The sequence below is a fragment of the Rosa rugosa genome, chromosome 5 (genome assembly GCF_958449725.1).
Source record: "Rosa rugosa chromosome 5, drRosRugo1.1, whole genome shotgun sequence".
NCBI classification, from domain to species: domain Eukaryota; kingdom Viridiplantae; phylum Streptophyta; class Magnoliopsida; order Rosales; family Rosaceae; genus Rosa; species Rosa rugosa.
In genome coordinates, this window is record NC_084824.1 from 25,239,691 (window position 1) to 25,257,821 (window position 18,131).

General features: G+C 36.8%; 2 protein-coding genes across 2 annotated transcripts; one reads left to right on the forward strand and one right to left on the reverse strand.

Moving 5' to 3' along the window:
- The first annotated feature begins 9,699 nt into the window (after positions 1-9,699).
- LOC133708249 (UDP-glucuronate 4-epimerase 6) lies at positions 9,700-11,711 on the forward strand. Its single transcript, XM_062133710.1, has one exon. It carries the CDS (start codon positions 9,859-9,861, stop codon positions 11,251-11,253), a length of 1,395 nt encoding a protein of 464 aa, XP_061989694.1. The 5' UTR covers positions 9,700-9,858; the 3' UTR covers positions 11,254-11,711.
- LOC133708250 (bidirectional sugar transporter SWEET7b-like) lies at positions 11,553-13,404 on the reverse strand. Its single transcript, XM_062133711.1, has one exon. The coding sequence runs from the start codon at positions 13,202-13,204 to the stop codon at positions 12,473-12,475; it is 732 nt and encodes a 243-aa protein (XP_061989695.1). The 5' UTR covers positions 13,205-13,404; the 3' UTR covers positions 11,553-12,472.
- Between the last annotated feature and the right edge of the window lie 4,727 nt (positions 13,405-18,131).

The window sequence follows — 18,131 nt, forward strand, 5'->3', positions numbered from 1 at the left end:
TCTAAATTTGTAAGGAAAAATAAATAAATAACCGATAAATTAAATAGAAAGATTAATTAATTTCTCATTAGATAACATTAATCTTCATCTTCTCCACCTAAATTTGCATTTATTACTATTTTTTTGTCTTTTTGTTACCTCTTCATCATGAATTCGTTATTTAATTCACAAAATCATTAGTGTTAACTACATCAAAATCTTTGCAATACCTTTTGTGAACACTGAAAGTAAAAATTTAAAACACGCAAGAAAAATCTCAATATCTTCTTCATTGCTCATAGTTGTTAACTAACTAATATTTTGACATAGATTGAAATAGATGAACATTGAAGCAGAAAAAAAAAAATTTAAAATGGAAGTAAATTAGATTATGATTTTGTTAGGAAACTTTAATATATTATAGTTTTTTTATTGGTATAAATTAAATGTGAGATTTTAATTAAAAAAAAATCTCTTTTAATTGGATATGTCATATAAGAATATTTTAGGAAATAGAAATGGGTTACATAAGTAAATTTAATAATTGAAATTAAAATGTAGGGTGTAATGAGTAAGTAGGGTGAACAAATAAAATGATAGGGTAGAAATAGCCGCACCCTATTCGTTTTCTCAAATTAGGAATGAGGAGAGATGGTATTACGATCCCATCTTGATCCCCACCCAATAATAAGTTTTAGGTTTTTCAACAAAAATAATTTAATTATATTTAAGATTTTTATAATATTTAAATGGACTTTTTTTTTTTTTTTTAATAAGAAGTTTCATTGAACTATCGATGAATCCAAGAGCATACAAAGCCACGAATATGACAACTGTTTTTTTTTTTTTTTTTTTTTTTTAAAGGGTTTGGAACCCAGCCAAGCTGGGAGGCTCAGCCCCACGCCCGGTTCCATTTATTAAAATAAAACTTTGCATCGGGGGGGGGGACATAAAACCTGAACCCCGAGCAACATAAGAACCAATACAATGAACAAAAGACAAAAAACGAGCAAAGTGCACAAGACAATCTGCTACACCATTGCTTAAACAAAAAGAAACAACTCTAAAGGAATCGATAACTAGTACGTGAATTAAAATCATGACTGAATTGAGTACTAATGAACGAAGGAAGGGAAGCCCACCAGACAGATCCCGCATTCAAAGCTCCATAATTTGCTAGCTTATCTGCAACACTATTGCCTTCTCGATATATATGTGAGACATGAAAAGTAAGTTGACGAGCTTGAAACAAACAATTATGCCATCGGGTTCTAAGTCTCCAAGGAATAAGACCTGGGTTTTGAAAATAATGTAACACAAGCATTGAGTCCGTCTCAAGCCATATATGAGTCCAACGCCGAACCCAAGCCACCTGAATGGCCTCAATAACAGCAAGTACCTCAGCATCCATGGCACTAGGGACGAATATGACAACTGTAAAACTAAAGACATCTGAGCGGTGTGAGCTACACTATTTGCTCGACAATTTATATGAAATAAAGAATAGAAAAGATAATTTGCAAACACTGCTCGAACATCGTCAACCACATTACCACAGATAGAAGCATCTTCCTCTTGACTCTATATAGCCTGAACGAGCTGCAGGCAATTAGTCTCGAACTGAACTCGTTCATGATGTAATGACACTGCAAACTGAAGAGCTGCCTTGAGCGCCATAAGCTCAACATGGAAAGCTGAGACCGTTATTTCTATAGGCCGAGAAAGAGCAGCCTGAAATGCTCCAGTATGGTCTCTGAACACACAGCCCGCTCCACCTTTCATAGTTTCATATTTAAAGCTTCCATCAATATTACATTTCAAAGTATTCTCACCCGGACAAATCCATCTCTGCACAATACGAACCCCTAGTACTGTAGATGCAAGTACTAGCTTATATTCCTCAAGCCATCCGAATGTAGAGATAGCTATATCTGCTAGAAGTTTAGACTTGTCTTCCCATAACGTTGCATTCCTATTTTGCCACAATGCCCACAAGAACATCATCAGAAGCTTTTCAAACTGTGGTAAAGTAACTTTAGAAGCACACTCTAGCATCCATTCTTTAAATACAAAAATTGGAGTGATCGGGCAAGTCAGCTGCAGCGACATCGAGCCTAGCAACTCCCTTTCCACCGGACAATCTGCCAATACATGTCCGACAGTTTCCATAGGACAATCACAGAAAAGGCAGTCTGATTCCCCTTCATAACCTTTAGCTAACAAACGAGCTTTAGTAGGCAAGATATCCTGGCATGCTCTCCAAATACGAATAGCAACGTTTTTTTTGAACTTTAGCCTTCCATAAAGTCTTCCACAATTGTTGGAAAGCATCAGGTGGAGGACAGCGAACAACCTGGTTCAAGGAAATATCCCTGGCAACAAAGTAAGCTGAATTGGTAGTGGAAATACCTTTCTCATGAGGGTACCAAGCAAGTTTATCTCGATGACGACTTTGACTGAAGGGAATAGCTTTGATCAAAGATGCTTCCGGTGGTAAGAATAATGCATCAACCACCTCAACATTCCAAGTAGCAGAATCTTCATGGATAAGCTCAGAAACAAATTTCAGTCCTTGTACTGGTAGATGTGACCAAGGTCTTATAACATAACAGTCTGCAGGGAGCCATCTATGCTCCCAAATTTTTATTTCAGTTCCGGTTCCCACCATCCAACGAGCACCAACTTCTAAAACTGATCGGGCTTCCAGAATGCTCCTCCATGAGAAAGATGGCTACTGCCCTAGCCCAGCCTCCCAAAAAGAGCCATTAGGGTAGTAGATGGCCTGGTACAACCGAGCTAAAAGAGAAGCAACCTTGTTTAGCAAGCATAGCAAGGTTGAAAAGGTGTAAATCCTTAAAACCCATTCCACCTTCATTTTTTGGAATACATAATCATTCCCAAGATTGCCAATGGATTTTCTTTTTGGAATCAGAATCTCCCCACCAAAATTGAGCACAGAGTTGGTGCAGATCAGAAAAAAAAAAAAACCATGTGGTAACAAATAGCAATTCATAACATACATAGGAACTGCCTGTGCCACTGCATTAATAAGAATCTCCTTTCCACCTCCACTTAATAGCTTTGCACGCCAACTAATAACCTTCTTTGACAGTCTTTCTTTAAGATAATCAAAGGCCTCCGTTTTCGACCTACCCACATGAGTAGGTAGACTGAGATAGTACTGCTCATGCTTATCCACACGTTGAACTCTCAAAGCATTAGCTAGTTGATGTTGCTCTTGCATCTTAACATTCTTTGAAAAAGTGACACTACTTTTTGCTAAATTGACCTGCTGACTTGAAGCAAGTTCATAAGTGTTCAAAATATTGCGTACACTCTTCCATTGTAGCCATTCCAAATAGAAATGAATCATCAGCAAACAATAAATGATGGAACTTTGGCGCTATGGGGGCTAATTGCACTCCTTGTAACCAATTTTGTTGCACAAAAGAAGAGATCAAGGAGGAGAGGCCTTCTGCACATAATATGAATAAGTAGGGAGATAGTGGATCCCTTGTCGGATTCCACGAGAAGGAATAACATAACCTCTAGGCTCACCATTAAGGTTGAAAGAATATCTGACTGTAGTTAAACAAGGTTAAACAAGACATAATAAGGACCACCCAGGTTGCAGCAAAACCAAGTTGTAGAAGCATGAGTTTCAAAAAACCTCATTCCAAACAATCATATGCTTTGCTAATGTCCAATTTTAATGCAAAGGTTTCATCACCTGATCTTCTATTGATATGCATCTGATGCGCAACTTCATTGGCCACTAAAGTGTTGTCAGAGATGACACCCGGCACAAAGGCACTCTGCAAAGGAGATATAATGTCTCCCAAAACTTTCTTCAACATGTTAACTAAAACTTTTTAGCAGATTCTATAAATAACAATGACCTTTGTTTCTAAATATGTTGATAAATGATTAAACATAACACTAATAATATATTTAAAAGTCAAAATTCTTTGATATGTTATGTCGTTTAGATTGTAATTTCATATTTTTAAAATTTAAATATTATATAATAATTTTTATTAAAGTGAATTAGCAATATATGTTAACGGAAATTCGGAACGGGTACAGAGACTTAATCCTCAATGAGTACGGATACGAGAAATCCCCAATATATAATAACGTAGATCAGGGTGGGAATGGAGCTAGAGAATGACTTTGAGGAGGATGATATTTTGATCCCCAACTCGCTCTACTCTCCTCATCCCTAAACTCGACGACTATGGAGTTTGTGTTATTGTGGTGATGTGGTTGGAGTAGTAACCTAAGCACACGTCGGACCATTGCAAAACTTGAAAGTACATTTGACATAAAATGGCAATGTTATTAGCTATTGAATAACGATGAATGTAATTAATGATCTCCATGTTAAAAATAAATTGTCAGACTCTTTGCATTTGTATGTTGTAAAGACGGTAATACCGCTCATCAAAGAATATAGAAATTTTATCTAATTTTCGCGAAAGAGTAATATGGCGACGGTGGTTGCTTGACGTGGCCACATGGGTTTCATTATTTTTTATCATAACCTTTATGGTACATATATAAGAAAGCCGTTGAGGAAAATAGTTTTGAGCAAATAGTTTGATACCAAAGAAGGAAGTCGGTGCACACACCAAAATCATTTATTGTTGACATCATATAATATATCAATTGATCGACCATAGTTTCAACACACTAAGTCATCCCCCTTGGTCGACCTATCTTTCGTTGAAATGCCCCCACACATCTACATTTATGCATAGAAATTAGGGTTCTTTCTTTCACACCAATGTACTCAGAATCAGATCACACCTTCCTCTTTCACATTCATTATATGCATTTAATCCAAAATCCATGTGAACCATTTCACTTGGCCTACTGGCCTACAAAGTACATTTCTTGGCCGTGGGGTGCCTACTTACTGTGAATTACCAAATTGGTTTCATTGGGCCAAATTCGTTAGGTATATGGTCAAACTATCACAAGGATATTCATAGTGGCTCGACTTCTCGACCCCAAATTTATAGGGCCGGAGACCCTCCGAGGTGCCCTACGAACCTTCCTTATTATCTTCCCTCCCGGCAAGTCCTGTCTAACCGAGAACGACGCCGTGTGGGGTCTTTATGGTAGGAAACCACCCTTGCATCATAAGCCTTGCAATTTTAAATGTCGATATTATCCAATGCATTTAATTATATATTTTGCTTTTTTATTAAAAGCTGACATTAATCGCTGGTTGTTTTTTTGCTTCCTCTTTTAATGGGCAAAAGCTGTAAGGTGTGATTGGTTTTGTCTCCACAGGAGTTCTCTACAACTTACCCTAAATTTCTTTGTTATTTACAAATTGACCACATTGGTTTTTTCTTTTTTTTGGTGGGTTATGTTCCAAAAAAAAGACAAAAAAATAAATGGTCATTAATTGAGAGGCTAGTCTAGAAGTCGCTGTTTAAGGAAAACCATGTGTTACTTTTAAGATGGTAACTAATTACATGCATAATAGAAGCGTGATTTGACAATTATGAATCTTTCTTTTCATATTGACGTACAATTATTTTTTGGTGCTAATGATGTTTAATGATGAATACGACATCACATAACTGTATCATGTGACACAAGGAAATTTCCTTGTTTCTTCACTTTTATCACCTATTATTATAGTGTGTGTTTTTTTTGGACAATAATACTCTGGTTTTTTGTTTTTTATTTTATTCCAATAGGTTTTGCAGTTTTTGCTTCAGTTCATAAAGTAGAAGCTCTTGGTTTTTGGTTTCCTTTGTTATTGGTAAAGATGCTTCGATTGCAAAGGCTTAATGTTTACGGTGATTTAGATCTTCTTTTCAAGATCGTGATTGAAATCATGAAAAATTTTAGATTTTATGGAGAGTTTCAGTTATTATCAACTACATCAAAATTTCTCACTTCCAGTCTCAACAACGCAAACTTTTGCTCATAATATATAGAGGCAAATATGGTGGCCGATAAACTAACTTGTATTTGTTCACTAACTTAAAACTTGATAGCATTTGGTGCAATAATTTTCTGGCCTATATTTTCCAAACATTTCTTTTTTATCAGTTGTCACTAAAGATCTTGTATTCTTAATAAATGTCACTTTGTAGTTTTGAAATGGATTGATAGATTTATCTGTAAATTAAATAAACTAAGGAAAATTATAGAGTAAGTTATATTTACATGTTTGTTTCTATATTTGTGAACTTTCGCTAGACTTTTTTAGGTCAGTTTACTGCAATGCCCAGTGCTCTGGAGGAGGTGGAGGTCGGATGAAGAAGAAAGTGAAATGAGTAGAAATGAAGGGAGGCTGCTAGAAACTGGTGACGGCTATTTTAGGGTATGAAGAGCAAGAGAAAAGTCATGCATATTGGACATCAAGGGTTTTTACCTTATCTGAATTTATTCATTTGCATGAAATTAAGATAGATCAGCATAACAAAAAGAATTAAATCGACCACGCAAACAATCTATCGCCGCAAAGATTTGGTGAGATCAATCTTTGGTGGGATATAAAGGAATTTGCCGAAACATATGTCATCCTTCTCGATGTCAACATCCTCAAATAACTTGGTATGATTTGATCCATTTAGAATGTCGTCTCACGTACATACAATTTGAATTCGATCGAAAGCTCATGATCTTGACCACAAGAAAACCAAATTCCAAACCTATATTCTAATCCAAAAAGAGATCGACCACAAGCTGTTCAGATTTCAATAGTAAGAGAGACACCAATCTCAACTGTTGTGTAGGCTCTTATATCAGTTGCTATGCGGAAGCTAGCATCGACGAGTCCCAAGTACGTATAAGACATGCTGACATTCTTCCCCAATTTAGCCACCCGAAGTGCAAACATCCATGTAGTTTTCCACTACGCTCGATCTTAATGTGTTGTTCCGTAATTGTTTATAAACTCAAATGACTGTTCTCTTTTTCCAGTGTGGACTAATAGATCTCTAATACTAATGTATATTGCCTCCTTTAATACATTGACGCAGAAGTGGCATAGTCAAAGACGACTTAATTTTTTTTTTTTTTTTTACAATGGAATATAACCTAATTTCAAATACCACAGTCTTTCTTTCATAATCGCCTAACTTAATTCTGAGAACTAATAATTATCTCCATGATAATAGCTATTTAGAAAATAAGATTAAATTTGAAAACATTATACTTTGCAATGAGCAGTGCATTCATGGTTGAGACATCTTAATCTTGACATCACATGAAACTAATCAGTGCGTCCTGGATTTTGATCAAGGATGAGGAGACTAAGATTCCCATGGAAAACAAATTAAATTGAGTCAATTTGGTCAATTATATTAAAAATTTGAACCCATTACTTTTTGACAGTGAAAACAAATAGTATCCCTTTCATGTATTTAGAAATAATTAACAAATAAAATGGAGAAAAAGACTTGGCCAATCCTATTTATGGTTACTTGAGCACTGAGATGCTGGCAAGTGTCGCATATGCTGATATCCTAATAATATTAAATTGACAGACTTGAATAATATTCCAGCTCACCAATTTCAAAAGGTCCTGATTTATAATTGAGGCCACCGACGAAGATCAGATTTATTTTTATCTCTAGCTTGGCTTCAACTTGTATGGTAAATATCGAACTTACATGCAACGCTAAACTTGAATGAGGTCGACAATGAATCGGAGGAAGATGGAATGGGGTAGAGAATAGTCACTCCTTCTAAAATGTTTTCTGACATTTTGGAGTTCATCTCGTAATGTAAATTGTGTGATGTTAAATTTTTACTTTAAGTTCTTTGCATTTTTTTATTCATTGATAAGAAGTGTAAATCATTAAAATATATATGTAACTGATAGTGGTTAAGTAGATAAAGATTGGCGTTTATGATATTTGCTAGTAGTGTTAGAAAGACAATATCGTGACAATGAGATAAACCGACACCAGTAAATGTTGCATTTTCTTCCTATATATCAGTATAATCTTGTACGCAAGTTGTTTGACGAAATGTTTCTGAATGAATGTGGATTATGTTATGGAATAGAATTGTGATTATCTAGTACACATACGGCGGTACGGATAACTTCTTTTTTGGCGTATATTCTTTTATTTATCTTTATTCCAACTTTAACTTAAATAGTTGAAAACGATGTCATTCCTTGCAATTTCAATGAAAAATTGAGAAGTTTCCAATGCCAACACGCACACAATCTTGCTATTGCGAAAGAGTTCCCCCGACTTTCTAGTTATATATGAGTTTTCCTTCTTGTTGTGATTACTTGCTTCTGTTTCTTTATAAATCTAACTCTACTGTCCTCGATTCTTTAATTAGTTACCACAGTTGCAGAGATTCTTCCTGACAATATCTCTAACGTAACAATATATAATTTTATCTGCGCCAATAAAAACATAAAGTATATACGATAAAGTAGTTTTTTTATACTCTGCGAAATTTCTAAACATGATCCACATAGTAAACAATTCAAAATTACATCATGGAATGAGCTCTAATATTTTTTTTTTTTTTTGGTAAGTAAGGGGTCAAAAGACCCAGAAACAAAGAAACAGAAAAGAAGGCTAACTAGCTTGGCCTATCATCATGCCTGGCAGAGATTCTTCTTTGCCGGGTTATACCATCAAGGTCATCAAGGTAAGCAGAAGAGGCATGAGTGGGAGGGCTATCAAACTCAATTATCCCATAATCATGATTGATGCTCTCCTTAGCAAGGCAGTCTGCAACCATATTACTTTCTCTATAAACGTGCTTTAGGGAGAAGCAAATGAAGTTTCTGATCAAATTTTTGCAGCAATAAATAAGAGAGCCCATGGGATGAAGAGCGACATCAATATGAGAGATCAACTTTGCCAGGATTGCAGAATCCGTTTCTACTTCAACATGAGTAATGTGAGCTTCAAGAGCTTGTTGGAGACCATAGTATAGGCCCCAGGATTCAGCGTCTAAAACTTCACCTATGCCCAAGTTTATCTGGAATCCCTTGAGCCATAATCCATTAGAACATCTGATAACCCCTCCAGCACCAATTTTTCCAGAATGTCCATTTCTACTGCCATCAATGTTTAATTTATAGGTTCCATGAGGAGGTTTCATCCAGTTCAGAAGCTTAAGACAATAAGTTCTGTTCAAATCAGATTTCAACTGAGCATTGTTCCATTCAGAGATAGCAGCATTAATGACCATACCCTTACATCAAATTCCATTGTGTGATAATATATAGAATTAAGGTTGCTTTAGTCTCCGTCGGCAACAAACGGTCACACACTAACGAACACAAAACAAAGATCACATAAAACTTTTTTCTTGTTCTTTTATATCTTTCCCTGTTGGCGGAAACATGGACAGTCAAATTTGCATATAAGAATTTACTTACGAAATAATGGCAACAAAACCACGTCAGGTAATTAATTAATTAACTAGTTATAGTAATTATTCCCTTAAGTCATAGAAACCATTATTTAATTAGTCTGTTAATTAACATTTCCTACATGTTCAAACCGGGAAGGCGTGTCACCGTGTGGGTCACATGGCAAGCGAAGCTGGCATTTTTGAAGTGGCAATCCTGTAATAAAGAGTAATTAGAAGGGTGAATAATCGGGTCCAATTTACAGAGGCCGCTTTCTATCTGTTAGCGAGTAATTATGAAAGAAAAAGAAAGTGGTCGCCAACCAACACCAACCCCTCTCCCTTTATATTCATCTTTCCAGACTCCTCACATTTTCAGGGCTCAAATTTTTCTCAAATCCAGCTCTCCCTTTTGTCACTCTTCTTCTTCTTCCTCTTCTTCCCCTTTTGTCCTTTTTTTCCATTTCTAGAGCTCTGCAACACTAATAGTTGGTTGACACAAACAATTGTGTGATCTGTGTCGTTATGGTACTAATGGCTTCTCCACCGGACACTAGCAAGACCATAAAGCTGGAGCGGTACAACAGCTACCTCCGCCGCGTGAACAGCACCAAGCTGCTCAACGCCTCCTCCAAGCTCCTCTTCCGCGCCACCCTCCTCGTCGCCCTCGTCCTCATCTTCTTCTTCACCCTCAACTACCCTCCCCTCTCTTCCGACCACAACGGGGCCCACCACCTCCACAACACCAACTTCCTCTCCTCCGCCTTCTACGGCGGGGGAGTCGGCGGCACCGCCTGGGAGAAGCAGGTCCGCCACTCCTCCACCCCCAAGCGCCCCAACGGCATGTCGGTGCTCGTCACCGGCGCCGCCGGGTTCATCGGGTCCCACTGCTCCCTCGCGCTCAAGAAGCGCGGCGACGGCGTCCTGGGGCTCGACAACTTCAACTCCTACTACGACCCGTCGTTGAAGCGGGCCAGGCAGGCCATGCTGAAGAAGCACGAGATTTTCATCGTCGAGGCCGACTTGAACGACGGCCCGATGCTGACGAAGCTCTTCGACGTCGTTCCGTTCACCCACGTGCTCCACTTGGCGGCGCAGGCGGGTGTACGCTACGCCATGCAGAACCCCCAGTCCTACGTCGCGTCCAACATTGCCGGGTTCGTCAATCTCCTCGAAATTTCCAAAGCTGCTAATCCTCAGCCGTCGATTGTCTGGGCCTCGTCAAGCTCCGTCTACGGCCTCAACACCGAGAACCCATTTTCCGAGCTCCACAGAACCGACCAGCCCGCCAGTCTCTACGCCGCCACTAAAAAAGCCGGCGAAGAAATAGCCCACACTTACAACCATATTTACGGCCTCTCCCTCACCGGGCTGAGATTCTTCACCGTCTACGGGCCATGGGGCAGACCCGACATGGCCTACTTCTTCTTCACCAAGGACATACTCCAAGGCAAGAGCATCGACGTGTACAAAACCGTCGACGACAAAGAGGTGGCGCGTGACTTCACCTACATTGACGACATAGTCAAGGGCTGCCTCGGCGCCCTCGACACCGCCGGGAAGAGCACCGGCAGCGGCGGCAAGAAGAAAGGCCCGGCCCAGCTGAGAATCTACAACCTGGGGAACACGTCGCCGGTCCCCGTCGGCAGACTGGTGTCGATACTGGAAGGGCTGTTGAGTACCAAAGCGAGGAAACACGTGATCAAGATGCCGAGAAACGGTGACGTGCCGTACACGCATGCGAATGTGAGCTTGGCGCTGCACGACTTCGGGTACAAGCCGACGACGGACCTGGCCTCCGGGCTGAGGAAGTTCGTAAAGTGGTACGTGAGTTATTACGGGATCGAGTCGAGGGTAAAAAAGGAAAGCGACAATAATTATAAGAAGATGATGAGTCAGCAGCCCGAGGAATCCGCTTGATTGGATCATCAATCATCACTGATCACATGGCCCCCCTTTTAATTCTTCCTCCCTTAAATTTTTTCTTTTTGCTGAAATTTAAAAAAAAAAAAATCCAATCCTGCTTTTTTCTTCTTTTTTTTGGGGAAAAATCCTAAGTTATTGTTGTGTGGTCCTTGGTGTATTGAATCATAGCTGTTCTTGATGTATCATATAGATATAAATTTTATAGAAGAAGAAGAAGAAGAAGAAGAAGAAGATAAGTGTAAGAAGCAGAAAGGATCTTCAAGAAAGTGTTATTTTTTTTTTTATATAGGAAGGGACACAAGGTGTAGATCTGGGATGGGGGGTTGTAATAATGTGTGGTGGGGACTACTGGAAAGGATGTAGATCTCAGCCATTGGATGTGGTATAAAGAGAAATTTGTGATTTGTAACAAACAACAGAAATGACATCAAGAATCTTCTTTGCTCTTTTTCTTTTTGGTTGTTTTTTGGGTTTTTTGTTAATGTGGTTTCGCTCATTTTCTTTTGCTTTTGTGCCTTTTTTTTTTTTTTTTTTTTTTTTTTTTTTTTTTCCGACTAGGCTTTTGTGCCTTCTTTGGGTCATCATCGTGTATAATTAGTTTTTGCTTTTGGAGATAGAGATGCTTTTGGTTCTGAAATGAAACAGATATGAGATGAGAGGGATAGGGAAGTTGCTTAAAGTGGGTCTCACAGAGAACTAAGAAAGGGTAATATTTTATGTATGAATTTGGGTCTCCTTTTTTTTTTTTTTGGTTACAATATATGAATTTTGGGTGATGATTAATACTTTGTAAAGACTTGGGTTAAGAAAAAGGTTTCTTAGACAAAAATAAAAATAAAAAAAGGGTTTCTTTTTTCTTTTTCTTACCCTTTTTTTATTTATAAAGAAAAAAAAAAGATGGACACCTGTAATCAAGTGGTGGAAAGGTACCTCTATAAAAGGACATATATATCAAGGCAAAATTATACATGGTGAAACTGTGGTATTGAGAATTTATTGCGATTTATACATGTTGCATGCGTTGCAAAACTTAAGGATGAAGTTTAATTCGTTTTAGATATAAGGAGTATAGAAGCATGTTTTAACAAATAGCAAAATTGAAACAATAGAAATTTTTTTTTAATAAAAAAAACTAAATATTACTTGTTAAACATGAAAACTAAACTAACGGCCAAAAAAATTGAGCAATTATTAATACATGGATATATGATAATTAGACAATAGTTGCGAGTTGCACTTCATTAGTAGCCTTGTCAGCGGGGTCTTCATTTTTTGGTGTAGGTTTGTAGTATATTGCATAAACTATCAATTGAATTACTCCAGCGATTGCACCGAGACCATTGCTAACCAAAATAAAGTAGTCCACTTTTCCAATAAGAGCATAGGAAGTCCAGCAACAACCATTCAGAAAGTTAGCAACCGAGAGTGAGAATGGCATGTATTGCACACTCTTTGTTTTATAGACATCTCTCAAGATGAATAGAGGAGAGCTATACATGAGGACATTGAAAAAGTCACAGATAATACCAACTACAACAGCCCTCAAATGTCGATTCATCTTCATCTTATGCTCGGGTATTGCCAACATAGTTGCAGCCACAACAGCCCCAAAGAAAACCAGTTCACATACAAAGTATGTAGCAACCCTCTTTCGTCCTTTTGCTGAAGCATAATAGAAGAATATGCCCAGATATATAAGCTCTATAAGTAGCCCAATTCCATTAATGGTGACAACTAAAATGCTGTTTGGATTAATAAATGGCAATCCATAGTAACACCATAACAAACAGTTCAACACTGTTGCAAGGTAAGGTTTTGGATCGAAAGCTTCCACATCTTTTTTTCTCCATATTTGTATGAATGTAGGTATTGGAGAGAGAAAAAGCCCGCCAGAGATGATATTTCCAACCACACCGACCACGAACCTAGCATCCACGTGCACCATCTTTGACTAGAGAATGAAAAGAAAATATATGCGACTGAAGACAAGAGAAAGATATTGAGTATTGAGTGAATGAGATTTTGGAGAAGTGAAGGTTGATATTTATAATAGAATTATTAGTCTCTGAATGAAACAATGATTTATTTGTTCTAGTAGAAATGGAATTCTCGTTCTAGTGGTAATGGGATTATTGTTCTAGTAGTAATGGGATTCTCATTCTAGTTGTGATGAGATTTTCATCCTAGTAGTACTGGGATTCATAATGCATGAGTTATATGGTTATACTTGGTCGAGTACTTACTCTCATTTTGAATTGGAAACAGCACCAACGTAGAAAATAGAAAGTATTAAAATTCTTTATTATTTATTATGTGTAATTTTTAATAGATTTTTTTAATAATTATTCATTTATATATTCGCATGATCTTAAAAAAAAAAAAAAATTATTATATTATGCATTTAACGAGGTTATTATTTTTGTAAAGAGTTAGGACAAGAAAAAATTATTATTTAACCTATATTATTAATTTATCAAATTATTTTTTTAAAGTGTTGATCTCTTGAACACCTGTAAAGTATACGGTCTTTTACTTGCCAAAGAAAAAGTGTCAAGGTATTTCCCCTTTTCTTTATGCTTTTTAATTTTCTTATACAGAACAACCATTTGTGTCCGGTCCATGCCGTCAAGAAATTTATATTGTTAAACCCGGCCTAGCTACTTCTGTCCAAGTCTCTTTACTGCTGCAGCTCTAGAATACTAAGTCCATTGAATGCCAATATCAGCTTATGATTGAAGTGCAGAAGATGCAGATCGATGGAGCAAAGTATTAATATTTCATAATCGATCCTCTCGATCAGAGCAGTAAGAAAAGAAAGGCATGCATGCAGCTTTACTGCACGTACGTACGTACTCCTGGTTTTCACTGTTCAAAAACCTAGCTAGCTTTTATTACACTTCTTCGATCTGCAATTAATTAAGAGTTTCTCACTACTAGCAAGATGAGCTAAAGAACTAAATTCCAAAATTCCTATTACAACCTGAGACGGCAAGAATCAAATACCTAACAAAAGTCAGAAATTTCCAGAACGATATATGTTAAGTTATCAAGCATTCCGCCATTTGGAAGGCCATTTTTAAAATTCTTTGAATACGTAGCAAGTAGTGAAAACACTCCATCACCACTACGGGTTTAAGCTTCACTCCAAATCTACCCGACCTAAACCGAAAAGCCTTAATTCAATATTAGTGAAATTTGATTTGAAAAAAATAGAAAACCACAAAATGAAGAAAACCTTACAACAAAATAAGGCCGGGTTGCCAACTAGTGGATTCATTAAAACTTCGCCCAGTAAAAAATTCTGTAAGATAAAATTTTAGATCGGAAAAGAAAAACTATCTGCCTAAATGAGATCTATTAGCCGTAACAGTTATAGTCCGGCCTTCTTCTAGGAAAAATAAATCATCCTCGATCAATCATAAAGTAAGATGGTGAGCCTTAAACACAAAGGACATTTAAAACTCACTCAACTTTTGGAACGACAATTGGAAACAAGTAGCAACATGGCATGTGAAATGTGAAATGTAAAGTGAGGGCATTTTCTGGGTGACAAAAGTCATGTTTTCAATCAGTCAAGCTCAAAGTGCTGAAATAAACAAGTCGAATAAGACATGTAATTATATTGATTTTGATTTGTGATCGTAATTGCCAAGTTGTTTTCCGCAGATTGTCGGCAGAGAGGGACTTCCGTACTATTCCTCTTCTCAATCAAGAGTGAAAAGTGATCCAGAACCTTCCATAATAATAATCTTTTACCCAACTTCTTATGAGTTATAGTCATGTATTAGTTTAATAAATAATTTTTTTTAATGACAAAAAAAGTACTTAATATAATCCAACCGTTCAATCTTGGCATGTTGTGTAAGTGCACGTCGGTGCACTTAATACTCTCTCTTATAATACATTGTTATATCAATTAAACTTTTGTATCGAATTGTGAAATAATTTATACAAAGGTAGAGTAGTCCCAAACTAGTCTATTAATATATGAAGTTAGTCTACCTCTAAATCAAATAAATTTACATTGACGTACAGTAAAAGAAAATTAATATTAAAACATTAATTCAGAGGACGTTCTACAAAATTAATCACCGCACTCGGTTCTTACGAGTCTACTGTCAAGGATAAGGGTGTATTATATAAACACAAGTACCATCCAATTGGCAGCGAGGTAGCGATTAGTTCATATCCATTCGGCAACGTTAAGTCCATATTGTAGATAATCAACCAAATCGTAAATTAATCAATTAGTTATGTAACTCTTATAAATAAATGTGACATAAAATCTATATTTTTATTTTTAAAAGAAAGATGATTGTATTATGGAATCAAAGCTGACAGTCACAATAGTACATATAAACATGAGCTCTATAATGTGGTTCTCAGGCAAACACATATCTTTGGCAGATATCATTCATTGGAAACAATTGGAGCACGACATAAACAAGCCTATAAACCAATAAAACCACTCAGCTGTAAATGGAAAATCGTCGATCAATCAACCAACTTAAATTGTAGAAACATGACGGTATATCTAAGAAAGCTTATAGAAGAGCTTCCGCTAGCACCATAGGTTTGGAACTAAAAGATTAAGTTAAGCTTGAACAAACTCCTTCCCAATAGGATTGCCTCCGGTACAAAAATTCCGGCAATTGTTCCTCTCTGGCTACTTCTTTAGTGTTTCTCTATATTTAAACACTTAATAATTAATTAATTCCAATCATTTAATTAGTTCTGCAAGCTGACAAGCTTCACTATGACACTCTTATACACAATACCTAATTTTGTCTTCCATTTGCAAAGACAAAATAAAAATAGGTGATCTAGTTCATTATCAAATATAGCTTGTTTCTGATATGAATAATAACATATCTTCAAAGGGTATCGGAAATAGATACTTGCATATTTTTTTATTTTTGTTGGACAATGCATGCATATCATGTATAATTAATTATTTATGGTCGTCTTTAATTTATAGTAATGTTTGCTTAATTAGGAAGTTTGTATTTTTTTTTGACTTGACCAGGACACTTCTGAGCCATATTAATTTTTAGGAAAAATATGGTATTTGTATAATTTTTTAGGAGAAGATCACTGGTTCACTCCAACTCTCCAAGCATGATTCTCCATTTCTCCTTCCAAAGAGACAATAGTTGAAATTTTAATTAGCTGCTAGAGACCCAAACACAAAAAACTAAAGACTATGAACTTCACCGAATCGAGTCGTATGACTCGGACCCTCCAAAATACGCACACCTAAACACTTACTTTCTTTTGGATCAACAAGCATACATTAAAACCAATTTTCTTTAATTATTTAAATAAGCAAAGACCGACAAGTTATCTTTTTCCCTATTTTGTCTGAGGCAAGGAATTGGTTTTATCTGGACTATGGAGGCCAACTTGCAGAAGAGAAAGCTGGAAAAAGAAATGAGCTGATTTTTTGGGACACACACACATATATATAATACATATATATTCAGAAGTTAACGTCTCAGAAATCTTAGAAAGATATATACGTACTAATGGTACTTAACAAGTCAACAAACGATAGCGCCTCCAGATTTAACGGAGCTAGGGAGCTCCGCGGGTGGTCAATGTCGGTGGTGACTGATGGATTGAGAGAAAACTTGATAAAACCTCCCTTTCATTTTCGATCGCTATCAAATTTAACTGGTTGCTCGATCTAAAACTCTTCTGTTAGTCTATATTAACAATTATTATTCGATCTTGTAAACTGTCTTCTAATCTCTAAAGAGCCTTGTTAGGGTCTTGAGGAGAAGTATGGTGGCATGGAGGATAATCTGTAAGAACGTTGGCGGTGCTAATTGTACGCAAAACCTAGCACCAAACCCGCTCATGTAGTGGCGATGGATGCCTAGACGTTCTCTGGGTTGCGTTAATTACCAAGGACGGAGTTACTGGGTGGCCATGTAGGATTATGTCATGGTTAGAGCAATGAGAATGGTAAAGATCTTGATTCTGACAGTAACCATACCTCAGTAAGACCTGGCCGGAATGGAGTTTTTCACGGACGCTAATTGGTATGTATTATCAGTGAGGCTACCATCTAGGGGGTTATGTAGATTATCTAATCAAAATTGAAGATGTATTTTTTGAGGCTCAACTTTGTTTGAGTGAACCGTCGTAAGACAACAATGAAGTGATGAGCTATGAGCTATCGTATTTTGTGTTTCATTTTCGTTACAGGGTAAATATCATTTTGTTCTTATATGCTATAACAGAGACTATAGAAATTACCTGGGAGATAGTTCTTTCTATTGCGCCCGTGAATGATGATTATTATGTGTAATTTTGTCCCTTAATCGAAGAAAATATTACTAAGCTTTTAGTTTGATTTTGTTAAAATCCACACAAACCCTAATTAGTCCTTAGTAATAAGGAATTAAATACGTAAATTGTCATATTATACCTGGTAGAAGGGATAAGATCGATGAGTTGAATGGTCTGATGAACCTCGGAAAATTGCAAATTCACAAGTGGAAGAATGGCCTATATGAATGCAAACCACTCTAATATCTCCAATTGATCCTTTTCTTTTAGCTAGCTTGCTGCATCCATAGAACTATTTTGTGAGAAAAAAGTTGACGTCTCGATCATCAAAAGCTCAGAATCTGAAGCTGGGGAACAATCAAAACCAAGTTGTCCATTACGTACGTTATAGATTGAGGACAGATACGCTATAGATCGAGGACAGATCGATAGATTTTCAGTCAGTAGTTTTTGTAGTTTTATGAATCTCTTGGGGTTTTCTCATCAAAGTTAAATTATATAGACATATGAATGTCCTTGTTGTCCCTATAGGTAGCTTATAATACACTTCACGATTCCAGTGCACGTCACTGTTATAA